Source organism: Peromyscus eremicus, chromosome 11 (assembly GCF_949786415.1).
Source record: "Peromyscus eremicus chromosome 11, PerEre_H2_v1, whole genome shotgun sequence".
In the NCBI taxonomy this organism is placed as follows: domain Eukaryota; kingdom Metazoa; phylum Chordata; class Mammalia; order Rodentia; family Cricetidae; genus Peromyscus; species Peromyscus eremicus.
In genome coordinates, this window is record NC_081427.1 from 8147352 (window position 1) to 8174566 (window position 27215).

At 43.6% G+C, this 27215-nt stretch overlaps 2 protein-coding genes and 1 long non-coding RNA gene across 5 annotated transcripts in view; 2 read left to right on the forward strand and 1 right to left on the reverse strand.

Moving 5' to 3' along the window:
• Nucleotides 1-22738, reverse strand: part of Cmbl (carboxymethylenebutenolidase homolog) — a 35762-nt gene extending 13024 nt beyond the window's left edge. Inside the window, exon 1 of one of the 3 annotated variants that reach the window (XM_059276433.1) lies at nt 22630-22738. In XM_059276433.1, coding sequence (XP_059132416.1) covers nt 22630-22641 — 12 coding nt within the window. In that variant the 5' untranslated portion in view covers nt 22642-22738. Of the gene's footprint in view, nt 1-4752; nt 4875-22629 lie in introns of those variants that run through there. The other 2 variants (XM_059276431.1, XM_059276432.1) reach the window with 2 other exon arrangements.
• On the forward strand, nt 12618-13364 carry LOC131921703 (coiled-coil-helix-coiled-coil-helix domain-containing protein 2). The gene has a single exon (XM_059276435.1). The coding sequence runs from the start codon at nt 12658-12660 to the stop codon at nt 13117-13119; it is 462 nt and encodes a 153-aa protein (XP_059132418.1). The 5' UTR covers nt 12618-12657; the 3' UTR covers nt 13120-13364.
• Nucleotides 22739-22795: 57 nt separating the features above from the next.
• On the forward strand, nt 22796-26979 carry LOC131921704 (uncharacterized). The gene is made up of 4 exons (XR_009382070.1): nt 22796-23042; nt 23439-23774; nt 24428-24817; nt 25535-26979. It is a non-coding gene; the product is annotated as an uncharacterized LOC131921704 (long non-coding RNA).
• The last annotated feature ends 236 nt before the right edge of the window (nt 26980-27215 follow it).

Here is a 27215-nt window from a genome sequence, read left to right on the forward strand (position 1 = left end):
TCAGCGGTTCTCAACCGTCCTAATGAGTCAGAAAAGTCCACCCTGGACACTGCTTTGGACAGAGGAGGAAAATGAATCTCCCAAAAAAAGAACAAAGGAAGCAAGCGAGCTGGCTGAGCAAGACAAGGGGAGCGAGCCAGTAAACAGCGCGCCTCCATGCCTTCTGCTTCAGTTCCTGCTTCCGGGTTCCTACACTGAGTTCCTGCCTCGACTTCCCTCGGTGGGTGATGGACTGTGATGAGCCAAATAAACCCTTCGCTCTCCAACTATCTTTTGGTCATGGCGTTTAATCACGGCCATAGAAAGCTAACTAGGACACAGGAGGATTATGAGTTGGCTTGGAAGCCAGCCTGGGTCAGAGACCCTTTCTCTAAAAAAAAAAAGAAGGAAACCGCTGCTGTGAGGACCCGGGGAGCCTAGCCTCTCCCCCAAGGCCACCGATAACAGGCTCTTTTGACCGGAGCTCCAATTACAAAAGGAGTTTTTACATCTGGGAGCGCCAAGTTTTTTTTTCTGCCACAGAATGGGGTAGAGCCAACACAGGCCCGAGGGTGCCACGTGTGGAAGGCTGGAGTCCTGCCAAGCTCTTTCACATGGTCTCAACGGCTGAGCCCAGCCAGGAAAGCAAGAGCCAAGTGTACTCTGGACAGGGCAGGAACAGGGCAGGCAGTTTCTACCCACGGATTGGCCTGTTGGGGTCCAGGCTGAGTCGGGAACACAAGCTTAACCCTTGGCAGCCCATGTTTTCTGCGTCTGTCTTAAGGATTTTTGCTTTTCCCCATGACACATTTTCTAAAAGACAGATTGCAGGATAAAGCAAAGGCCTCGCTCTCATACAAACATAAAAATGATAGCCTGCCTCAGGACCAATGAGACTAAGTCTGAAAATCAAAGGATCTGGGTGGGAACAAACCATGGGACTCCAGGCTTCTGGGCTCTAGAGTAGCACAAAGCACTTCTCCATTGTATTACTAAAGCAAACAAAACATGAGGTGACATTTACAGTTAGCTTAAGCAAATATAAGAACATCGAGGGAATGTACCTGGTGTTACACCTTAGCATCTTTGGTCATGTGAAAACAGCCAAGAGTGAGTATCCCCCCAAGGCCTTTGCCTTTCCCCACGTGGACATGCCAGGGCATTCCTTCACGTCCTTGCTTTCGGGTGCATTCAGGTATGATAGTGTATGCAGTTCTTTCTAGAAGGCCACCTTGTGAGAAGAGCACTCTGTACTCTGTCCCATCCATAGCTCACAGTAAGTTCACACCTGGGGTGATGGGAGACAAAGGGGGAGATGTTCTAACTGGTTGGAGCGCATGCCCCCAGGAAAGTGGGATGAAGTTCACATGGATACAAGCTTTCTTCCCAAGGAAAGGAGGAAGGAGATTGATTGTGTAACAGGCAGGACATAATTAAGAAATCTATCAGTCTACCAGTTACCCATGACCTACAAAGAATTGCAAAATGACTCAGATACATGGAACAGGGCTAAACTCCAAGAGCCAGAGAGTGGGCCAAAGAGGAAGGACACTTTGCACTGAAGCATGGTTTCTTCTGCACATTACCAGGTCCTTCACAGGAGTGGCAGGGTCCTGTCCCTCCTACGTCGGGTAGGCTCATTAACTGTGTGTTTGAGGACACACCCTCAGATCAGGTCCGTGGTCTTCACTGGTACAGCCTCCAGAACTCAGGTACCTCTTTGTGCCATCAGGAAATAGTGGGACATTCCCCTATGGAGGGCATCCTGATGATTGTGTCTCTGGCCAGAGCCACAGCGGCTAGCAGCAGAAAGTGCTGGATTCTCCATACACATTCGTGGAAGACACTGCAAATGTATAAAGTTCTTGTGGTAGGACATTTGTTGCCCCTACAAGCCTGCCTCCCACAGGAAAATTCTTCTGTAAATTATAAGTCGAAAGACAAGGTGGGCTGGGTGTATCACTTAGCTGGTGGAGTGCTTGTCTGGCAGGCATGAAGCCCTGGATCCAATCACCACATCTCCCAAAACACAGCATGGTGGCATAGATCTGTAATATGAGCACTGTGGAGATGGAGAGTGAGAAGTTCAGGGTTGTCCTTGGCTACCTAGGGAACATGAGGCCAGCCTTGGCTAGTGACCCTGTCTTTAAAAATAAAAACAAGCCAGTTGTGGTTTCAAATGCCAGTAGGATTTGCTGAAGGAGGCAGAGACGGGAGTTTGAGGCCAGCCTGGGCTACACATTTGTCTGGGCAGTGGTGCCACATGCCTTTAATCCCAGCACTCTGGAGGCAGGGGCAGGCAGATCTCTGTGAGTTCGAGACCATCCTGGCCTACAGAGTGAGTTCCAGGACAGCATGGGCTACACAGAGAAGCCCTGTCTTGAAAAACAAGATAGATAGATAGATAGATAGATAGATAGATAGATAGATAGATAGATAGATAGATAGATAGACAGACAGACAGACAGATAGATACAAAAACTCCAAGAGGGTTCCTATTGTAGGTGTGATGTACAAATTTCAAAGACTTCTTAACCCCATCCAAGAGCTCCCTCACCCCTTCAAGGACTCCTTCACCCCTTCAAGGGCTTCATCATCCCCTCCAAGGACTCCCTCATCCCCTCCAAGGGCTCCATCATCTCCTCCAAGGGCTCCCTCATCCCCTCCAAGGACTCTCTCATCTCCTCCAAGGGCTCCATCATCCCCTCCAATCTCATCTCCTCCAAAGGCTTCCTCATTCCTTCCAAGGGCTCCCTTATCCCCTCAAGGGCTCCCTCAAACCCTCTAAGGGCACCATCATCCCCTCCAAGGACTCTCTCATCTCCTCCAGTGGCTCCTTCATCCCCTTCAAGGGCTCCCATATCTCCTCAAAGGGCTCCTTCATCCCTTCCAAGGACTTCTATATTTCCTCCAAGGGCTTCCCATGTCTCTTTTCTCACAGGCACCTCTCTGGGGCCTTCCCTCACTGGTTATAAGTTTGAGCTTTCTGATTTCTTTGAGTCAGCTAAGACATCTGTCTCCCCTGTCATGACAAACACAACACCTTTACACCTGCCTGAAGAAATCTGTGGTGATATATTGTGTCCCCCAATATTGTGTACCCTAATAAAGCTTATCTGAGGATCAGAGGGAAAAGCCAGCCATTATATTAAACACAGAAGTCATGTAGTGGTAGCACATGCCTTTAATCCCAGCATTCAGGAGGCAGAGATCCATCTGGATCTCTGTGAGTTCAAGGTCACACTGGGGACCAGAGCTAGGTGTGGTGGCATATGCCTTAAATTCCAACACCAGTTAACCATAGAGGTCTGGAGGTCTGTACTGACAGACAGGAAGTGATGTAGCTGGGCAGAGAAAGCAAGTGAGATTGTAGAATAGAAAAGCATATAGGCGTGGGTATACAGAAAGTAGGTCTCTTTGGAGACTGAGGCATCAGTAAGGTGAGGTTGGCTGTGGCTTGTCCTATTCCTCTGATCTTTCAGTATCTGGCTCCAGATTTTTTGTTTTTTTGTTTTGTTTTTTTAATTAATAAAAACCATTTAGCAATTTGTGTAACAGAAACCTTTTGTGGAAAACAGTCTTTTAATAGCAGAATTCAGTATCAGTTCCCCCTGGAAGTCAGATAGGGCAGGAAAGCATGTGGGAATGTAGTTTCCCTGGTTTCATGCTTTCAGGATTTGTGTAGCTCAGAAGTCAGATCACACAATGAAGTTTTCCAAAAGAAATGGGAAAATAAATTCAGCAAGCTCAAGGCACAAACAGGATTGTAACAGGAAAGTCTGCAGATAGGAATCATGGACAGGGCGCAGGGTGCAAGGATGCATTTGATTCTGCAGAAAGCTGGCATTTAACAGGGAGGGACTGGCGATTTGCCAGGTTAAATGTTGCAGAAGCTTCACTGCTCCTGATTTTGAGTCCTGCCCTGGGAAAGGCAGAGCCAACTCTTAGTGTTAGGTGATTCTGCCGTCTCTCCACATACTTAGTGACCAGGCTTGCAGTGTGCATATCTATTGTTTGGATAGCATTAGATAGAAAGCTAAAGAGGCACATAGCAACCTCTTTAAACGTGCCAATCACAACCCTGCCTTTGGCCTGCTCTCTGGCCGTTGGAGGCCCAGCAGGCTGTCCCGAGTGTGCACAGGGCTCCTTTCTAACTATCTTGTTTTAAACAGCCTCTGAAAACAACAGGTGGCCTTTTCTGTCAGCAAGTGGATATAAACTGCATCGGGCCGTCTCTGCAGAGCCTGGGCCAGACCCAGTAGCCATGGAGTGTAAAACCGCACTGACTCTCCCTCGGGAAGGCTGACCTGCCATCTAGGATGTCATATTCTTACATGACTGCACCTCTTCGCAGCACAGAAGATCTGCCAGAGATGGGTACTGATTTTGATGCAAATATGCTCAGTTTGTCCATGGTTCCATGTTCACAAAAATCGTACAATAAAAATGCCCAGCCTAAAAATAGTATTTAAGGGCAAGGGAGAAGGGTTCCTTGGGAACACGAGTTGGTCTACAAGCTCTCAGCTGTTTTAAAAGCTAACCTCTGAACACCTACAAGAAAATATACTCCCAAGTAAAGGATGGCTGCCTAGGTCTGGATCGGGGTGTGGTCCTTGCCTTTTTTTGCAAGGACAGTATAAACTGTCATGAAAGTTCACTTGGGAAGACGGACTTGGAAGTGCCTCACCTCTACACCAGCAAAAGCCCTTTGCTTTACTGCAAACCCACGCACAGGTTCAGCAGGCTTGACCGTCCCCAGCGACCTGCACCTACCTTGTCTGGTGGAGAGGTGAAGAAGGCAGGCAGGCAAGCAGCGGGAGCAGACGCCCTGGAGCTTGCTGCCAGTGGAGAGCCTTGCAGAGGGAGGGAGGAGCCTGGTCTAGCACGGGAAGTGGACACGCTGACGGTGGCCGGGTGACCTGTATTCCCGGGAAAAGTCTGAGCCAGGGAGCAGCGGAGGAGGAGGAGAACTGAAATCAGGGGGTCTACAAGGATCGCGAAGGGGCTTTCTCTGGGATGGAGGCAAGAGGGCAGGATGGGAAGAGAAGTGATAGGAGGAAAGCAGAGGCCTGAGGAGGCGCGCGCGCGGGGGGGCGGGGGGGGGGGGCCTGGGACACTGCCCGGTGCCTATCTGCTGGGACCTGTACTTCTCTGTTGTCAATCACAATCAGGCTATTTCAAGGAACGAGCTACTGCATTTCTGTACTTATCCCCTACGCCCATGTTCACCTCATGCAACACGGGTCGTTGTCCACAGAGGAAGGAAAGTGAAAGAAAACTTTGAGGAAAGAAGATGGAGTGGGTAGCGCTTCCTGCTGCCCTAACCTTCCCCAAACACCCCCAGGCAAGGGCGATGAAACAGGGTTAATCTCCCTGCACTGTCACGAAGATGTAGAAGATATAGGGGCTGGTTCATGGCTTTCCTCCGGGTAGCTCTGACAATCCAGACAATACTACAAAACGACCCCGGGGAGCAGGTATGTCTCTGCTAAGAGAGATGGACGGCATCAGAGGCCTATGAGCTCCATTCGACATCTCATGTGGGACAGGATTGCTCCTCTGTTATGGAACTGTCAAAAGAGGCACAATGGAGGGGGAGGGTGCCCTTCTTCAGTTTTGGGGGGCCGGGGGGCGAGTTGGTTAACCTGGGTCTTTTTGTTTTGTTTTATTTATTTATTTTTTAATTTTCTGTGTGGGTATTTTGCCAGCATGTGTGTCTGCATGCCTGGTGCCCCTAGAGACCAGAAGAGTGCATTGGACCCCTGGGATTGGAATAACAGACAGTTGTGAGGCCCTATGTGAGTGAGAGAGTGCTCGGAACCAAGCCTGGGTCCTCTGGAAGATCCTCGACTGCTCTTGACTGCCGAGCCATCTTTCCAGCCTCTGCTTGTTTGTTTGTTTGTTTTTGAGATGGAGTCTCCCCGTGTGATCCAGGCTGGCCTTGAACTCTTGATGTTCCTGTCACTGCCTCCCAAGTGCTGGGCTATGGTGTGTGTGTCACCACACACACGATACCACTTTTCCCCTCCCTTTTCTATGCATGTATGTATGTATGTATGTATGTATGTATGTACGTATGTATGTAGAGTGTTTTGCCTGCATGTCGAATGAAATGAGAACACGACCACTCCATGGTATGGTTGAGGAGAAGGTTTTATTGTGGATATGAGGGAGAGTACATCCAGAGGCATCTGGAAGAGTCCAGACTGAACATGGCCAGCAGAATAGACCAGGCCATAAGAGGAGAGAGAAAGGGGGAGCATAGGAAAGGAAGAGAAGAGAGAGGGGGCAGAGGAGGAGCAGGAGCCAAGAGAGAGAGAAAAGCCAAGAGAGCAGTGGCTGAAGTGGCAGGGTTATGTATGAAAGAGGAGCTGGAGGAGGGAAGGAGGGGGGAGGGAAGAGAGGGGGGAGGGGAGGGGAGGGGAAAGAGGGGGAGGGGAGGAGAGAGGAGGGGAGGGGAAGGTCCCTGGCAGGGGCATGGTGAGAAGACCTGAGAGGTGCCATGGGTACTGAGTGAGCCTGGAGACCTGTGTTTGCTTTGATAGGCACCACAGTCAACCATTTGTCCTGAGTTTCTTTGGGACCTGACACACATGCATGTATGTATGCATGCGTGTTTGTATATATGCATGCATGTATGTATGTATGCATGCATGCATGTATGTATGTATGCATGCATGCATGTATGTATGTATGCATGTATGTATGTATTTTGTATGTATGTATGCATGTGCACCATATGGTTGCCTGATACCCTTCAAGGCACAAAGAGGATGGCAGATCCCCTGGAACTGCAATTACAGAGTCCAGTTGTGAGCCACTATGTGGGTGTCGGGGACCAAACCTGGGTCCTCTGGAAGAGCAGCAAGGACTCTTCACCACTGAACCATGTTCCAGCTCTCTGATTTTCTTTTTTAAGAAATAGAAATAGAGACAGTATGTTAAGAAGAGGAAAGCAGGCCGGATGTGGTGGCACAGGTCTTCAATCCCAGCACCCCGGAGGCAGAGGCAGGCAGATCTTTGTAAATTTGAGGCCAGTCTGGTCTACATAGTGAGTTCTAGTGCAGCCAGAGTGACATGGTGTGTCCCTGTCTCTAAATAAGTAAATAAATAGATAAATATAAAGTAAGAGGAAGCACCCATAAGAAGGGAGTAGACTAGGATTCAGGGAACAGAACGGACTCAAAAGCTGTGAGAGTGTTGTAAAGGACTGGGATTGTAGCCCAGTTGGTAGAGTGCTTGCCTGACACGCACAAAGCCTGGGTTGGATTTCCCAGAACTGCATAATAAAATCAGGAATGCTGGTATACTGTCTCGATCCCATCACTCGGGTGGAGGCCAAGAAAAAGTTCCAAGTCTTCCTTGGCTACACCGTGGATTTGAGGCCAGCCTGGGTTACATGAGACGCTATAGCATTAAAAACAAACAACTAGCTTTTAATCCCAGCACTCAGGAGGCAGAGGCAGGTGGATCTCTGTGAGCTGAGGCCAGCCTGGTCTACAGAGTGAGTTCCAGGACAGCCAAGGCTACACAGAGAAACCCTGTCTAAAAAAAAAAACCCAAAAAAACAAAAAACCTGTTTTCAAGTATTGTTCAACATCTTTGAAACTCTGTAGACAGGGAAATAATAGATATGACTAATTACATATCATTTTTCTCTATTTGCTAAATTTAGCTCCTCAAGCGTCAGTTCTAGTCTCTGATTTAATAACACTGTTATTAATAGATGGGATTTTATATTCTAAGGACTCTGCCTTGTCACAATTTGCTAGCCTTGTAACACAAATCTTACAAGGTCTTATAATAAAAAACAAAACAAAACCCAGAGCCAGATAGTGGGGTGAATGCTGAAAGATCAGGGAAGCAGAACAGCCAGCCATTAGCTTACCTCTACAAAATCCTCAGCCTCAAGAGAGCAAGTTCCTGTTTCCTTATGCCTTATAAACCTTCCTGTGTCCTGCCATATTACTTCCTGGGATTAAAGGCATGTGCCACCACACCTGGCTCTGTTTCCAGTGTGGCCTTGAACTCACGGAGATCCAATCTCTGCCTCCTGAGTGCTAGGATTAAAGGTGTGTGCCATCACTACCTGACCTCTATGTCTAATTTAGTGGCTGGCTCTGTCCTCTGATGCCCAGGTAAGCTTTACTGGGACACACAATACATCACCACAAGCCTGAGGTGAGCCCAGCTTGAGGGGTGAGTAGATGCGCGGTAATGGAGAGAAGGGGTACGGTATAACTGGGCCACAGGATGAGACCATCTTCTGATTGAAGAAGGCCTGCCCTTCACACGAGTCAGCCCCGACGATTCTCTGGCTCCCACTCTGAGCAACCCAAAGAAATGCCTCTGCCCTTTGCATCTGTCCTCTTAACTGCAAAGTCAGGGGGTGACACCGGATTTGGCCCCTTCCCAGGGGAGGCTGGCTAAACGGCAGGGATAAACCCTGACCGGAGAGCTTCTCATCCAGGGGGTCCAGGTGGACCTCAGAAACTGAGCCCCGCGAGCCAGGCACATACGCGCGTGCGCACACCACACGCTGTCACTGCAAGGGTTCGGCTTATTTATACAAGCTGGCCTTGAAGTGTTGCTAAGTAACCACATCCAATGTTAAAGGCCAAAGTTGACACACGAGGCAGGGAGGTGGTGAGAGAAGATCGTGACTCAGCAACACCTGCTGATCAAAAGCCCGCGTTCGTCCTTCCTGCTTCTCACCGGGATGGCGAGGGGGCCCTGCAAAAACGCAGAGCTGTTCTGCATGAAACTAAACTCACACACTAGGGCAGGGAAGAAGCACACGAGGAGAAAGCCAGCCGACTGTTGGCCCTGCTGCTGCGTTAGCCGGCAGAGAGGTATCCGCAGGGAGCGCCACAGGAAGACGTCCTCGCTCTGCCTCTCTAGAGAGCACAGTCCTTCCAGCTCACCCAACCTGGAAACACAAGCGAAGGGAATTCTAGGAAATACAGTTCAGTCTACGACAGGGGACACATTGCCAAATTGCTACACCATGGCAGATGCCTTCCCTGACCTCTATCGACACAGCCCATTCAGATGCTGATCCTAACTTCCACAGTGATGGGATTAGGAGGTGGAGTTTTAGGGAGGAGCTCAGAACAGAGTTAGCGTGCCCTAGCAGAAGGAACCAGAGTACGAACTACAATAAGGCTATACCCTCCACTATACTACCTTACCTCAGGCGCGGGGCTGCTTGAGGGATGTTTGTTGTGTGACTGACCGAACTTAGCGTGGCTGTCTGATTCTATGCCTGGAGACAAATCACACATGCACAAATGTTCTCCCGTGCAACTGGTTCACCTGCAAACAGAATCCTTCACATTCTAGTCTGATGTGTCTGTAGCTGAATTACATACTGCCCTGAGACTTGCCTGAAATGGAGGATAGGTATATTTTAAGGTTTGTTTTGTTTATTGTTGTTCATTTTGTTTTGTCTTGTGTGTTTGTTTGTGTTTTTGAGACAGGTTCTCACTATGCAGAGTCCCTGGCTGTCCTGGAACTCACTAACGTATACCAAGCTGGCCTTAAACTCACAGAGATCTGCCTGCCGAGTGCTGGGACTCAAGGTGTGTGCCAGCACACCTGACCTATTTTGGGTATTTTTAAAAAGATTTATTTGTATTTATGTATCTGAGTGAGTGTGTGCCATGAATGTGTGGATGCCCACAGAGAAAAGAGCATCGGATCTCCTGGAGGTGGATTTACAGGCAGTTGGGAGAAACCGGAGTGGGTGCTGGGATTAGAACATAGGTCCTCTGGAGGAGTGGCAAATGCCTTTAACCACTGGGCCACCCCTCAAACCTGATGTCTTATTTTTAAACATCTGAATAATGAAGAGAAGCCACCAAGGTGTTACCACCTAGAATGAATTGAGGACCAGCCGCAGTCACAAATTCTTTCCATGGGGCCGGTGTGGCAGTGGGGGTGGGGGTTGTGACACCAGAAGTGGCAGCTTTCTGGCATCAGCTGCTTCGTTTCAGACTCCACTGGAAACCCATCCCCACAGCGAATATTTAACAAAGGCTGTTAAAGTCGATGCGGGTTTCCTGATGAGCTCTCCCAAGCTTCAGGGTCCAATTCAGCAGCTGCTGCAAGTTACTCTTGCCGAGTTGTTTTGATTTTTCATTAGGAAATGAGGAACCAAATTCCAGGGACCGATGAGTCCAAGCTGAGTTAACAAAGGAACAAGGGCAAAGTTAAACAAAACTGCTGACCGTGCCAGCCCCTGTGAAGGACACCGCCCTTGATCACAAGGTTAGGAAAAGAATTCCCTCTGAACCACCTCTCCAAAGAAAACTGAAACAAGTCAGAAGCGGCGCCTTTGTGCTTCAGGGTATCTGGGAAAGGTACCTAAGGAGAGCACCCCCACCTCATCTGTTCCCACTTACAGGCTGCCGCTGAAGAGAGGCAGCTAGGAAGCACCCTCCCTAATGTGCAGGCCAGGTATGGGGGCGCTTATTGCTCTCTCTCTCTCTCTCTCTCTCTCTCTCTCTCTCTCTCTCTCTTTCCACCACACTTGTCACATATCTCTGCTAGGTAAGTAGCTGCCATGCTTTCTTTGAAGGGCTTATATGACACCGCATGGGTCTCACTACAACCCCAGTTTACACCTTCACAACAGATGCTGGGCCAGCATCACTCCCGGAAACCTGACAGTCACAAACTATGCAACGATGTTTACTGTTTTACCCCGCTAATAATTTAGCCATTTTTGATATCTGAATTAGGTGCTGCTTTTACAAATCCTCACATGTGGAAGTGGCTTTGGAACTGGGCACGAGGCTTTGTTGAGAGCGGCTGAGAGCCTTGGACAGCTTCAACAGGCTTCCAGTGCTTGCAGGAAAGCAAGGCTGAGGCTGTTAGAAATGCAAGGATGGGATCTTCTGAAGCATGCCAGAATGCTGAGCAGTGCTGTCCTCAGCCATGGGGACAGAAGCAGATGTACTGGGTGCCTTAGTGAGGATGTCTCAAATCAGAATGTTAGGGTTTGCCAGTTTCCTCCAGTTGCGTCAAGTAGGATGCTGATGTGCTGTGGGATGATCCTTCTGTAAGCTTTTAATATGTATTACTCCCATTGGTCAATAAAGAAGCTGTTCAGCCAGTAGCCAGGCAGAAACAAACAAACTAAGGAGGGGAAGAAGAAGGGCAGAAAGAAAGAGAGAGAGACAGAGAGAGGGAGAGAGGCGAGCCAGCTGCCCAAGATGCAAGATTCCAGAGGACCAGTAAAGCCACAGTGTTGTTGTTTTTGCTCTTTTGGTGGCCTCCCACCCAGCTCCAAAATAAAATCACACATAGAGGCTTATACTTAATTATAAATGTCTGGCCTTAGCTTGGCTTGTTTCTTGCCAGCTTTCCTTAACTTTAATTATCTATCTTTTGCCTCTGGGCTTTCCCCATTCTCTTCTGTAAATCTTACTCTTACTCCATGGCTTGCTGTGTAGCTGGGTGGCTGGCCCCTGGAGTCCTCCTCCTTCTCTGACTATTTTTTCTCTAGATACTTCTTTCTTCCTCCTCCCAGATTTCTCCTTCTGTATATTCTCTCTGCCTGCCAGCCCCGCCACCTATTTCTCTATCCTGCCTTGCTATTGGCCGTTCAGTTCTTTATTAGACCATCAGGTATTTTAGACACACACAGTAACACAGCTTCACAGAGTTAAACAAATGGAACATAAACAAAAGTAACACAACTTAAAATATTATACATTTCCCCCTTTTTGTCTAAATAAAAAGAAAAGGTTTTAACTTAAACATAGTAAGACTATATATAATAACAATTATCAAGTAAGGATTACATTCATAATATTCTGTCCATTTGTAGTTAGCATATTCAGAGAAAATAATGCATTATCTATCCTATCTTAATGAATCCAAAATTTTACACCTAATTTACTTTCTAAGATAACTAAGGAAACCTGCAACTGTAACTATCTAGTCTTCAGCTCCATCAAAGACCCAGAAGGATGTAATATTATTTAACAACAGAGACAGTTGGCTACCTGAACAGTCACCTAAAGTTTCTCTGCAACATTGGGGCATCCATCTTCAGCCTACAGGCCCAGAATATCTGGCAGACTTTTCGGTGAAACAGGAAATTTGAAGGATTATCCAGCCTTGTATTGGCAAAGTTCATCAGTCACTTTCCTCTGTATCTTGCAGAATATCTGGCAGACTCTTCTGTGAAGCAGAAATTTTGAAGAACTTGTTTTGGCAAAGTTCAACAGTCTTTTTCCTGTGTGTCCTGCATGTCCAGTCTGCACATCACATTGTCAGCAGTCAAAGGCAAGAACAGTTTCTTTGCCTAGTGGCTAACCTTGCCACAGTGAAAGCAAACTTCATAAGGAGTTTCTTCCATGCCCATCATCTTCTCTGAAGTAAACTGGTGCTGCCAGGAGCAGATGCATCTCATTGTCATGAAAACTTTCAGTTAACACAACATTTTTAAATGCCATTTTCTATAGGCCTTTGAAGTATTTGAAGACCATCTATCTAAAACATATCTATTTAACCTAGAAAATATACCTATCTAAAAATTTGGTTGTTATAAATGACTAACTACTGACCTATGTTTTTTGATTGTCCTATATAGTTTATAATAATAGCTTTCAAAAACTAGAACTTTTGGCAGTTAGTCGTTTTCTGACTCCGAGAGTGTGAGCGCTTAGGATGCCGCGTGGAAGCCGAAGCCGCTCTTCCCGGGTGGCCCCTCCGGCCAGCCGGGCCCCTCAGATGAGGGCTGCTCCCAGACAAGCACCTGCAGCTCATCCCCCAGCAGCAGCTGCCCCATCTGCAGTTGGCTCACCTGCCGCTGCCCCCAGGCAGCCAGGCCTGATGGCCCAGATGGCCACCACTGCAGCTGGTGTGGCTGTGGGCTCCGCAGTGGGGCACACCCTGGGTCATGCCATCACCGGGGGCTTCAGTGGAGGTGGTAATGCTGAGCCCGCAAGGCCTGACATCACTTACCAGGAGCCCCAGGGAACCCAGCCTGTGAACCAGCAGTCTTTTGGGCCTTGCTCTCTTGAGATCAAACAGTTTCTGGAGTGTGCCCAGAACCAGAGTGACGTCAAGCTCTGTGAGGGCTTCAACGAGGTGTTGCGGCAGTGCAGAATTGCAAATGGCCTGATCTAATCAAGAAGTTGAAACTGAAGAAATTGAAATGGGCTCTGCATAATTGGCAGTGCAAGTGTGGACCCTGACTAAACCTCCCTTCTAATAGCTCCATTGCTTGAGCATAGCTATTAAAGAGTTCTAATTGTGTAGAGATTCACTGAGGCTTGTAGTAGTGTTGGCACTGGGCAAGTGATGGCCTCCTGAACCAACTGTGTTGTGTTTTGTGAGTTAATGAAAATAAAGTTGTTTTCTTCTGAAAAAAAAAAAAAAAAACAAAAACTAGAACTTTGCCTTACTTTTTTAAATGAACTGCATAGGTACAATACCTTAGACAAGAGTAGAAACATATATATAATATGTGGTAACAAAACAACCTTAAATTTGTATCAATATACAAAAACCCTTTAGACAAGAATACAAACATATGTACAGTGTAACAAAAGTAACTTTAAGTTTATATCAATACACAAAAATCCTTTAAACAAAAATTACTTTAAATTTATATCAATATACAAAAGTCCTTACAAATACAAAATATTTGAGATCAATAGTTGTTCCTTAGTTTATAGTCAATTCAATAATCTACCCTATTATTTAAAGTAGATTCAACAATCTACCCTTCCCTCCTATCATTCTTTTTTTTTTTTTTTTGGTTTTGGTTTTTCGAGACAGGGTTTCTCTGTGTAGCTTTGCGCCTTTCCTGGAACTCACTTGGTAGCCCAGGCTGGCCTCGAACTCACAGAGCTCCGCCTGGCTCTGCCTCCCGAGTGCTGGGATAAAAATATTTATTTATTATGTATGCAGTGTTCTGTCTGCATGTGTCCCTGCAGGCCAAAAAAGGGCACCAGGTATCATTACAGGTGGTTGTGAGCCACCATGTGGTTGCTGGGAATTGAACTCAGGACCTTTGGAAGAACAGTCTGTGCTCTTAACCACTGAGCCATCTCGCCAGCCCCCCATCCTATCATTCTTGTATTCCCCTAAATGATAACAAACATCCATAACCTACCAAATAATCAAAGAATACCCATATCCCCAACACTTGGGAATGTGGACATAGTTTTCTCCGTACTGCTTCCTGCTGTCTGTAGACGAAGTATCATTAGGGTCCCAAAGAGAAAATTTGAGATAATAACCAAGTCCTGGGAAATCCAGCTATAATCTTTGTTGATAGATATTGCCTGTTAAGGTTCAGGAGGTCTCCCCTGATCAAACCTGATCCATATTAACCCCGAAGGAATCCATAACCTCTTATCTCCTGTGAAAACAAAACTCTAAAGCATTTTTGATTTTCATTGATAAATATATTTTTTTATTTCTTTTTTAAAGTTAAGGTAGCCCTAAAGTATCTAGGTTGGTTCAATTTTGCAGTCCCGTTCACAAGCCCATGTCTGCCAGCAGCTGTCTCTTGCCCACCAGCCATCAAAAAAATTCAAAATCCATACAATAACATACAGGATCCAGACTCCCTGTGTATTTCTCATCTCTACATGGCTTATTTTTTTTAATTATTATTTTACTTCTCTCTTTAAAGACTTTATTTTTAAACTATTCATTTAGAGGTTTTTTCCAACCTGGACCTCTTTTATTGCATATCTTTTAGCCTTTTTGATTGCATGAACACACTTTAAACTGCTAAGTGGCATGGACCTCTGCCCTAGGCTTTGGCAGAATAATATTAAAGTAATATCCTACATGGTAATACTTAGATTAATAGAAATGGGTTAATTTAAATGTAAGAGCTAGCTAGTAATAAGCCTGAGCAATTGATCAAATATTTATAATTAATATAAGCCTCTGTGTGGTAATTTGGGAAGTGGCTGCCAGGTATTTGGGAACAGGCGGTGGAAAAGAAGGCTCTGTTTACACTGATGGGTACACTTGAGCGGAAAAAGCAGCTGGCACTGTACCTGGGGAGACATGGACAAGTGTCTCTTCACCCCAGATAGAGACCCAGTGACAGACCAAAATAAGGACACCATCAAAGTCCAACCTGGTAAGCCAATGAGTTTATTGGGTGAGAGGTTATTTACAGGATCAGAAAGAATTCAAAGGCAGCTGCATCATTAAAGTCCACCCCAGCATGAGTAACAGCTCATAAAAGCTGACCTCACCACACCACTTGTAGACAGCTCACTGCACCACTTATAGACAGCTCAACAGGTTGGAAAGTTGCCTCTTCCAGGCAGCTAGTCTGGTACGGTCACTTCAGCAGTCCTTCCTGCTTATCTGACCTTGGGGTCTGATGAGCTTATGATATGGTCAGTTTCAGAGACTTCCTGGGAGTTCTGAGTTGCTTACTTGAATCTGAAGAGCCTTCTTTAGAAGTCATTGGGTTTTAACACAATCTCTCCTCTCCTAATGGAATATTTAGATAACCTTCTGTGCAGTAATGCAGCCAGGATCCCTAATTTCAGGCCTTTCTGTAATTATCGTCATTAGCAGCATCCGGCCAGGACCATCCCCAGATGGATGAAAGTATCTTATCAGAGATACCGCTGTACTCTCTAAGAACAGACTTAAGCATCCATACTATCTGTTCAAGAAGGCCTGGTGGATGTGCTAATTAAGTTAACTTTCTTCCTTTCCAAAGTCTTATCTCTAGTTTTACATCTACCTTTAACTATTAACTCAGAACTAAAGGGTTTCTACTTACTGGTACATCAAGCTGACTCAGGCTGCATGGCCACCAAGTGTACTCCCCCACCCTGCCAGAATGCAGTAGTCAAGATTGCTTGGACAGATAAGGGGCCAAAGGAAAATAAGGCAGTTTTATTTTCAGTTGTCGCTAATAGACTCCTAGCACTTTAACTAACCACTTCTAAGAATATAGTTGAGCACATAAAATCCCATGCTCAGATATTAACCAAATTTAGCCCTCAGTTGATTCTATGCCCCATTAGTCACTTCCCATTTGGGTTGCATATAATGGCTGGCAATTACTGCCCTTTTGTGTGGATCTTATTGCCCCTCCTTTTGACTCTGAGAGAATTCAAGCCTGGTGAACTTGCCTTAGCCAGAGTATTGCTATGGCATGGGCATGTTACTGTAAACCTCAGAGACTTGGAAGGACTAGACGGAGAAGAGAAAAGAGAATGGAAGAACTAGATGGGTAAAAACTGGAGAGGAACATACTGAAATGGGGAAGAACTAGATTGAAGGGCTAAAAGAGAGTGCTAGAGGAACGAGATGGAAGATGAGGAAGAGGGGGGATGGGGAAGAACAAGATGAGGAACAAGATGAGAAAGAAGGAGATGGGAGAGGAGCTGAGACAGGAAGGAACTAGATGGAGGAGAACCTAGATGGGGCGGAACTAAGATGAGAGAATTAAGATAGAACTTAGACAACAGCAGATAAATGTAGAAAGAAATTAGGCTAGAAAGAAGCTGGGCATGAGAGCAGAACTGAAGCTGTGTAGACAGACATTTAAAGAAGTAATACCAAATGTTTCTCAAATTCCTCCATAAAATAGAAACAGAAAGAAGGCTACCATTCTCCACACAAGGCCAGATTTATTCTAACACTGAACCAAAATACAAAACACAGAGAGAGAGAGAGAGAGAGAGAGAGAGAGAGAGAGAGAGAGAGACAGAGACAGAGACAGAGACACAGAGACAGAGAGAGACAGAGACAGAGAGACAGAGACAGAGAGACAGAGACAGAGAGACAGAGACAGAGAGACAGAGAGAGTTATAGGCAAGCCTCCCTGGTGAACACAGATGTAAACATTCTCAGTAAATACTTGCAAACTGGTTTCAAGAACACATCAAAAAGATCATTCCTCATGTTCAAGGCGACTTCATTCCAGTGATACAGAGATGGCTCAATATATGCAAATCAACAGTGGTATACATTCCATAAATAAACTCAAGACAGAAGTCAACTATCAGGCTGGGGGTTGGTGGTGCACACCTTTGATCCCAGCACTTGGGAGGCAGAGGCAGGTGGGTCTCTATGAGTTTGAGGCCAGCCTGGTCTACAGTTTGAGTTCCAGGACAGGCTCCAAAGCTACACAGAAACCCTGTCTCGGAAAACCAAAATCAATCAATCAATCAATCAATCAATCACACTGTCATCTCAAAGATGCAAAAAGAACTTTTGATAAAGCCCCAAATCTCTTCACCAAAAGCCCTGAAAAAAATCAGGAAAAGAAGGACCATACCTCAACATAATAATGACTAATAATGATGAGCCCACCCCACAGTTATACTAGACAAGAAAAATCAAAGCATTTCCAGACAGGACTAGACAGTGGTGGCCTTTTTCTCCACTCATATCCAGTACAGTACTTGAAGTATTAGCTAGAGCAACAATCCCAGAGGGGAACAGAAGGGAGACACATACAAATGAAAAAGGAAAAGTCTTCATGTGCAGATGACACATAAGAGACCCTAAAGCCCTGAGATGCCTGAGTTCAATCCCCAGGACTTACGTGGTGTTAGTAGAGAATGGAGCTGACTCTAGAAAGTTGTCCTGTGGCCTTTACATACACATTGTGACAGCTGTGCCCATACATGTGCTTGTGTGCACTTGTACACACACACACACACACACACACACACACACACAAATAAATGCGATTTAAAAATAAATAATAAATAAAATCAGTGCAACATCCCCATTCACAATCATTTCAAAATAACAACAAAGCCGACTTTGAAATAAGCCTAAATCAGGAAATAAAAGATTTCTACAGTGGAAAAATTAAAACACTGAAGAAAGAAATCAGAGAAACACTAGAAGATGGAAAGATCGCCCATGTTCATGGACGTTGTGTGACAAAGGTTTTTATGGGAGCTGCTACACACACATTCATTCACCTTAGATACAGGGAGCCCATGACAGACCGAAGTATGGCTACTACCAAAGTCCAACTTGGTCAACTGATGGATCTTATTGGGGTTACTTACAGGAGCAGAAATGACTCACAGCCAGCTGCACCAACAAAGCTCACCCCAGCATGAACGACAGCTCACAAAAGCTGGGAACCTGGAGCATATTATTACATTAGCTCTGTGGCCTCTTTTAACTTCAAATAATCCCAGTAGTGATTTTTTTCGGTTATTTGAGGGGGGCTTATTTTGTTTTGGTTTTGTTGTTTGTTTTCTAAGACAGGGTTTCTCTATGTACCCCTAGCTGTTCTGGAACTCACTCTGTAGACCAGGCTGACCTCAAACTCACAGAGCATCCACCTGCATCTGCCTCCTGAGTTCTGGGATTAAAGGTGTGTGCCGTCTAGTGATTTTTAAAATCTCCCATAAATGGGGGCTGATGGAGAGATGGCTTGGTGGCTAAGAGCACTTGGTGCTCTGACAGAGGACTCAGCTTTGGTTTTCGACACACACATAAGGGGCTCACAACCATCTGTAACTGTAGTTCCAGGGGTTCTGACACCTTCTTCTAGCCTCTGTGTATACATACAGACAAGCAGGTAAGCATACATAAGAATAAATTTAAAAATTTTCAATCTACCCATAAATATTTTGATTCTTCCAAGCAAAGGACAGCTCCTCCCCTTAAATGTTGGTTGTTCTTAGTGGCTGGCAATACGACAGCTTATGCCTTCTTGACTAAGTCAGAAGAAGCACTGTGGCTTTCTCCTTGCTTCTTAGAGAAAGATGAAATAGTGTCTACTGTTGTTTTGCAGCAAAGATGCCACTCTGTTATGGCGAGGTCACTCCCTCACTATAAACTGAAAATATTCTAAGTAGTATGTATTGGGCGCACATAAGTTTCTGAACAGCCTAGCTTCACTGCACAGTACACTATAGAGTAGTGGATTTGTTTTTTGTTTGTTTGTTTTGAGACAGATTTTCTCTGTGTAATCCTGGCTGTTCTGGAACTCACTCTGTAGACCAGGCTCACCTCGATCTCAGAGATTCGCCTGCCTCTGCCTCACAAGTGCTGAGATTTCTCGAATATTAGTAAGGACCAGCCTTAATAATCTTCCCAGGGGCCCAGAAGAGAATCTATGAATGGCGTGAATTATTTTCAGGAAAAGAATCTAAGTACACCAAGCTCTTTTATCCATCTACTTTATTCCTCTGAGATAAAATTTTGTCTACACAGCTTCAGTTCTGCTCTCATGCCCAGCTTCTTTCTAGCCTAATTTCTTTCTACATTTATCTGCTGTTGTCTAAGTTCTATCTTAATTCTCTCATCTTAGTTCTGCCCCATCTAGGTTCTCCTCCATCTAGTTCCTTCCTGTCTCAGCTCCTCTCCCATCTCCTTCTTTCTCATCTTGTTCCTCATCTTGTTCTTCCCCATCCCCCCTCTTCCTCATCTTCCATCTCGTTCCTCTAGCACTCTCTTCTAGCCCTTCAATCTAGTTCTTCCCCATTTCAGTATGTTCCTCTCCAGTTTTTACCCATCTAGTTCTTCCATTCTCTTTTCTCTTCTCCGTCTAGTCCTTCCAAGTCTCTGAGGTTTACAGTAACATGCCCATGCCATAGCAATGCTCTGGCTAAGGCAAGTTCACCAGGCTTGAATTCTCTCAGAGTCAAAAGGAGGGGCAATAAGATCCACACAAAAGGGCAGTAATTGCCAGCCATTATATGCAACCCAAATGGGAAGTGACTAATGGGGAATAGAATCAACTGAGGGCTAAATTTGGTTAATATCTGAGCATGGGATTTTATGTGCTCAACTATATTCTTAGAAGTGGTTAGTTAAAGTGCTAGGAGTCTATTAGCGACAACTGAAAATAAAACTGCCTTATTTTCCTTTGGCCCCTTATCTGTCCAAGTAATCTTGACTACTGCATTCTGGCAGGGTGGGGGAGTGCACTTGGTGGCCATGCAGCCTGAGTCAGCTTGATGTACCAGTAAGTAGAAACCCTTTAGTTCTGAGTTAATAGTTAAAGGTAGATGTAAAACTAGAGATAAGACTTTGGAAAGGAAGAAAGTTAACTTAATTAGCACATCCACCAGGCCTTCTTGAACAGATAGTATGGATGCTTAAGTCTGTTCTTAGAGAGTACAGCGGTATCTCTGATAAGATACTTTCATCCATCTGGGGATGGTCCTGGCCGGATGCTGCTAATGACGATAATTACAGAAAGGCCTGAAATTAGGGATCCTGGCTGCATTACTGCACTAAAGGTTATCTAAATATTCCATTAGGAGAGGAGAGATTGTGCTCAATGAACGATGGAAAAGCTACAACAGCACATGAGAAATTCATAGCAGGAAATGGCTAATAATCAAAAGCCAAGATCGCCAAGACTCCTTGAGTCTCAGCTTGACCTCTGGAAGGCCCTTGGTTTCTTCCAGGTATAGCTTTGTCATAATGAGCTGAAATCCTACTTCATATATTTTTTGTGGCCTACAGCAGAGATTAAAGACATGCAGCATTACCTAACCCCACCCCACCCCACTCTACTCCACCCCCAGCTAGAGTGATGATTTCTGCCTCCTCATGATGTCTAGGCTGCCTAAAAGCTGTTGCTACTTGCTGCCACTGGCCAACATCACAGAGTACCAGTAACGTATTTTCTACCAGTAAGCTGGCTCTTTGGTTTAAGGTAAGAGGAAATGAGTTACTTTGCTAGAGTATGGCTGGAATAACCACACATGAATTCAGGTGCTTTGCCATGGCCATACTCTACAAGATGATTAGCTCTGTGGTTAGAGAAGACAGTGACACAGGCACAGAGGTAAGGAGGGAGGGTGTGGTAGCACACGCTTTAATTCCACAGCAAGGCACATAGATGTGGGTAGACAGGAAGTAACTCACATTTGGAAGCTACAGACTTGGTGAGGTAAGGTTGGCTGGTGGCTTTCCGTATTTCCCTGATCTCTCTAAGGCTTTCACCCCTATATTTGGCTCTGTGTTTTTTATTTATTAAGAACATTTAGAAATTCATCTACAATTGGTGCCCATGTGGCAAGAATTCATTAAAAAACTGCTTGTGGGCTTACAGGGCCCCTGCCTCAGGCCCAGTTGCACAGCTCAGGCCAGAGCACGTGGCTGGAGTCTCTTTGGCTTTCTTTCTGCTGGTGGATGGTAGGCTCTCTCACTCCCTCTCTCTCTCTGGATTCCCATCTCGGACTGCCACCACACTAGGTAGCTGCTTTGAAAATCCCTCGGACTTCTACTGTTCTACGCAGTGGACAGACTTAGTAAGTCAATTAAGATATCTTAAAGATTGAAATTAGTTAAAAGAGAATCTTTTTCCCACATTAAAAAAAATGGGAAACATTGGCCGGGTGGTGGTGGCACACACCTTTAGTCCCAGCAGTCGGGAGGCAGAGCCAGGTGGATCTCCGTGAGTTCGAGACCAAGCCTGGTCTATAGAGCAAGATCCAGGACAGGCACCAAAACTACACAGAGAAACACTGTCTCAAAAAACCAAAAAAAAGGAAACATTTTTACAAGGGAAGGAATTTGGTCTCTGTTTGATAACACATTTAGGCAGTCTGAAAATGTAACAATTAAATGAGAGGATAATTAATGTTGATGGGATGTATGTAACATTAATTATGAATATTATTTGTTTGATCATTTTTATTTTAGCATTAAAAAGGTTGGTCAATTTAAGTGCCAAGATAAAAGCTTTAGAAAAATCTGTTAAAATGAATTATAGAGAAATTCAGACCCAGACAGGAGAATTTAAAGGTGAAATTATTTCAGGATTGAATTTTACAGTTACAGAGAGACAGCCTGTTTTCAAACAATCAAACTTAATCTATCTGATAACCTTACAGGAACTACCTGCTCTAGGGCATGTACAAGCTAATTGGACTCCAGTGGAAATGTTAGATTTAAAGGAGATTTAAAGACGCTATAGTATCATATGGCATACATTCTCCATTTGTAAAGCAGATATTAAACTCGTGGTCAACTTGTAATAGAATTATCCCTCAGGACTGGAAAGAATAAATTATAGCTATCCTAGAAGCCAGAACACAATTACAATGGAGAACTTGGTTTAAAGAGAAAGTTAAAACAATAGAACACCAATGTAGAACTAGAGGTGTGGAAATTTCCCAGGACCAGCTTTTTGGAGAAGGTGATTACACTGATATACAAAGACAATGTTTATGTGATATCCAAACCTTAATTCTATGCTGCATGACAGCCATAAATGGATGGGACAGAATTGAGAAAGCAGGAAAGAAAATTGAATCATTTCCAAAAGTTATACAAGGCCCAAAAGAATCCTTCACTTATAAAGAGAGCTGATTGGATTCGTCTCGCATTGTTTGGGAAACACATATATCTAGAGCCCGTACATTTTATACAGATGCAATCAAACAAGGAAAGGCAGGCTACAAGTCAGAAAATTTAAGTAAAGTGGTTCAAAGTACTTACAATTTGGCTCAAAAATCAGAATTGTATGCTACTCTGTTGGTATTAATGGATTTTTCTGAACCTCTCAACATAGTTACTGAGTCTCAGTATGCTGAAAGGGTGGTCTTACATATTGAGACTGCAGAATTTATCCCTGATGAGTCAGAATTAACTTTGTTATTTATTCAGTTACAAGATATAATCAGGAATAGAAAGAATCTCTTATACATAACTCACATCCAATCCCATATGGATCTTCCAGGCCCTCTAACAAGGTAATGATGAGATTGATAAACTATTGATAGGAAATGTGCTGGAGGCCTCAGAATTTCATAAAAAACATCATGTCAGTAGTAAGGGTTTAAAAAGAATTTTTCCATAACCTGGCAACAAGCCAAGGAAATTGTGAGGAAATGTCCCACTTGTTCTTTTTTACAATCAGATTCCATTACTAGCAAGATGTAACCCAAAGGGTACTCAAAGGAATGAACTCTGGCAGATAGATGTGTTTCACTTTGTAGAATTTGGAAAATAGAAATATGTACATCACACCATTGATACCTATTCAGGATTTCAATGGGTGACTGCTCTGAGTTCTGAAAAAGCTGATTCAGTAATCACGCGTTTGCTAGAAGTTACGGCCATCATAGGTATACCTGCACAAATTAAAACTGACAATGCTCCAGCATATGTCTTTGTTAAAATGAAACAGTTTTTTGCTTATTACACTATAAAACATATTACAGATATACTACATAATCCTACAGGCCAAGCATTCATAGCAAGATCAAGTCGAACTCTAAAGGATATGCTAAATAAACAGAAAGGGGTAACAAAAACCCCCAGAAATAGATTACATAATGCTCTATTAAATTTGAATTTTCTCAGTGCTAATGAGAAAGGAACAACAGCTGTGGAGAGACATTGGATAATAGAAAAAACTTCAGGATTAAATCAGCCTATATAGTTTAAGGATGTGCTGACCTCAGAATGGAAACCAAGATATGTGTTATGCTGGGGATGAGGTTTTGCTTTTATTTCTACAGGAGAAGAAAAAGCTGTGGACACCATCAAAATTGATAAAGGTTTGATTTGAATAAGAGAGACCTCTTAATTAGAAGAGGTGATAGTTCATCAACCAGCATGACCATCCAATTTAAACTAACTTATACCACTAACAAATGCTTTTCATTTAATCAGATATAACTTGCCAAAAGGGAACCTCCCCAAAGTTAGGCTTGGGGAAGGGTTTTTGGTTTTGTCTTTCAGGAAAATGAAGGCTAAGGAATCTGAAGAACACTGGATAAATGGGACATCTGAAGAAAAAGGACAAATCATCTAGAAAAAAAATGTCCCAAGAAAAAGAGTAAAGTGGCCTATTGGTATATCACATATAAAATTTCATAACTTTTCCTAAATGTTTGTTTCTGCTCTTCTCTACAGACACTTAACACAAATGGTCTTTTTGTAGTGCCAGCTCAATTAAAAATTAAAGCTGGCTTTGGAGTTGGAGAATGGCTCTCTCCTTTTTTTTTTTTTAATTCATTTATTTATTATGTATACAGTGTTCTGCTTACATATATCCCTTCAGGCCAGAAGAGGGAGCCAGATCTCATTACAGAGGGTTGTGAGCCACCATGTGGTTGCTGGGAATTGAACTCAGAACCTCTGGAAGAACAGCCTCTGAGCCAACTCTCCAGCCCCAGCTCTCTCCTTCTTTAAACCCAAGCATGTTTGTTAAAAGGAAAATGCAAAATCTCTGTATCAGGTCAGAAGAGCCATGTGATATGGGACAGAAGAAAACCAAAATTAAGGGACTAGTCCATTGCCACTATCTCAATCCTTTGGTTCTATTTTGATTCTTTAAATTTTTCTTAAGGTATGAATTTATATCAAAATTTATAAGATTTATATATATATATATATATATTAACTTTTGTTATGATATTAATGGTCATATAGAGTACTAACTAATTCTAGATAAAAGGCTTCATTTAGCTGCTTATACATGCTTTTGTGTTGGAATCTCTATCAGTTTTCTGCAGGGAATCAATACCAGGCCTAACAGCAAATTTGAAATGTCCAGAAAGATGATGGGCCCCACAGTGATGATTCCACGTGGACAATAATAATACCACTAAGCTGACAAACATCACCCAAAGATCATCTTTGGACTACAAACTGCTCAGGACAATTTCGAGATGGCTAGCTGAGATGATCCAGCTTCACAGACTATTCTAGCAAAGACTTGAGATAAGCCCTGCACTTTTGCATTATGCATAGACTAGACAACAAATGATACAGCTATCTCTCTTAGGACTTGACAATTAACCCAAAATTTTTCTTTTCAGAATCCCCTAAAGATGCCTCCGCCCACAAACAGCAGGAAGCAATTTTAAGAACACAATGACCACATTCCCAAGAGGTGAGGCAGATGGTTTATGGTCTTTCAATGGGTTTTGGGTTTGGGATAATTGTCATTGTTTAGGATGGTTGGTTACAAGTTGTTATTGTTAACAGTCAGGAAAGAGGCTAAACAAAGGAGATTAGATTTAAGGTTCTTGTTTAAAAAAAAAGAAAAAGAAAAGAGAGGATATAGATAAGAGGTAGATTATTGAATCTACTCTGAAAAAATAGAAATGATAAAATAAAGGGTAGATTATTGAATGTACTCTGACAAGAAAAAAGAGAGGACATAGACATGATACAGATAAAAAGGTAGATTATTGAATTTACTTTTAAAAGACAACTACTAGTTTTAAATATTTTACATTGGATTGGATTTTTATATACTGTATACAAATTGTGTATATTGATACAAATTTGAGATTGATTTTGTTAGAAAATACTGTACATATATTTCTACTCTTGTTCAGGATATTATACCTATACAGTTCATTTAACAATGTAATGCAATTTGCTAATCCTTGAATGTTATTATTACTAACTATTATGATATTAAAAAAATGGAAGTTAGTACTTAGACACTACAATTGAACTTGTAGTCACACTAGATATGTTTGCAAGGTCAAGCAGAGATATATTTTAGACAGGTCATCCTCAAACCCTTCAGAGATCTACAGAATATGGCATTTAAAATGTTTTAATAACAGATTTTTTTTCTTTTTTTAATGACTGTGAGACATGTCTGCTCCTGGCAGCACCAATCTACTTCAGAGAAGATATGGGCATTGAAGAAAATGCATATGGAGTTAACTTTCATTGCAGTAAAAGTTAGCCACTGGGCAAGAAAGTGCCCTTGCACTGGCTGCTGACAGTATGCTGTCCAAAATGGACAAACAGGACACAAAACAAAGGACTACTGATCCTTGCCAAGACAAGTGTGGTTGTGGCTTTAGCAACAAGCATCCTCCAAGGAACCATCGCTGAAGTGGCTTTGCAATTCAGAAAAGGTACAGTGCCCCTTTCTTCAAAGGCAGCTGAACAGGCAATGGACCAATGGCTTCTGGTGTGCAGTGGAACAGTAGCTGAAACAGTTATTCTTGAAAGAGTAACTAGGCTGACAGAGTCTATCCTCTCAATGGTAGACTGGCATTTAATAAAGGAGATGAAGCCACCCACAAGCCAGGAAGAATGGGATGCCAAGATAAAGCCACACACAAGCCAAGAAGAATTGGCAGCTGAATTCCAAAAACACCAGCAATTTCCAGAATTTAAAATCCTGAATCATGACAGGTCACTGGTGGAATTCAGGCTTATCTGGTACATGGAATACTCACACCCAAAGTAAGGTTGAGCTGTAAGCCTTGTGTACATCCTACTTCATAAATGAGTCTGTCAGATATGATAAGCCTGAAGGCCAAAGATGATGTCCCAATGTTCAGAGAAACCTGGGGTGACTGTCCAGGAAGCTGGCTGTTTCCATCATAACTCATTTTTTGAAAGTCACTTGTTTGCACTTCCTGTTTTCCTAGATAACATTATTTCCTTCTTGGGTCTCTGAGGGAGTTCAAGATTAGATAGTTATAGTTACAGTTTTCCTTGTTAAGAAATTCAGAAAAGAAACTCACTAAGAGGTGTTAAGTGTATAAGTTTGAAAGACACCATAAGATAGTTTCCTGTTGGTAGTATAAGTTAGGATAGAAAGTGAAAAGTACATTTTGGACTCATCAAAATAGGATAGATAATGGAACATTTTCTCTAAATTTGTCAAATACAAATGGACTAGACATTGTTGATGTATTTACTGCTTGTATATACTATATATAGTTATTGTACTTACTATATATAGTTTTTCTTATATTAGTTATAACTTTAAATTGTTTTTCTTTTTATTAGACAAAAAAGGGGAAATGTAGTGATATTTTATTTGTGCTGAAATGTGGTGATATTTATTTGTGCTTTGATAAATAAATCTTGCCTGGAGAATCAGAGGAAAAAGAAAGCCATTATAAGTAAACAAAGAAGTCAGGCAGTGGTAGCACACGCCCTTAATCCTATCACTTAGCAGGCAGGATCTCTGTGAGTTCAAGGCCACACAGGAAACAGAGCCAAGCGTGGTAGCACATGCCTTAGCTCCACAGCAAGGCACATAGTCGTGGGTAGACAGGAAGTAACTCACATTTGGAAGCTGCAGAGTTGATGAGGTAAGGTTGGCTGGTGGCTTTCTGTATTTCCCTGATCTCTCTAAGGCTTTCACTCCTATATTTGGCTCTGTGTTTTTTGTTTATTAAGAACATTTAGAAATTTGTCTACAGGAGGGTCCTACCAGGACTCCAGGCCTGCATTCCATCTCTTTCCATCCTGAAGTTCAGATATTTAATTTTGAGATAAGATCTTACTAGTTATCCCAGGCTATCCTT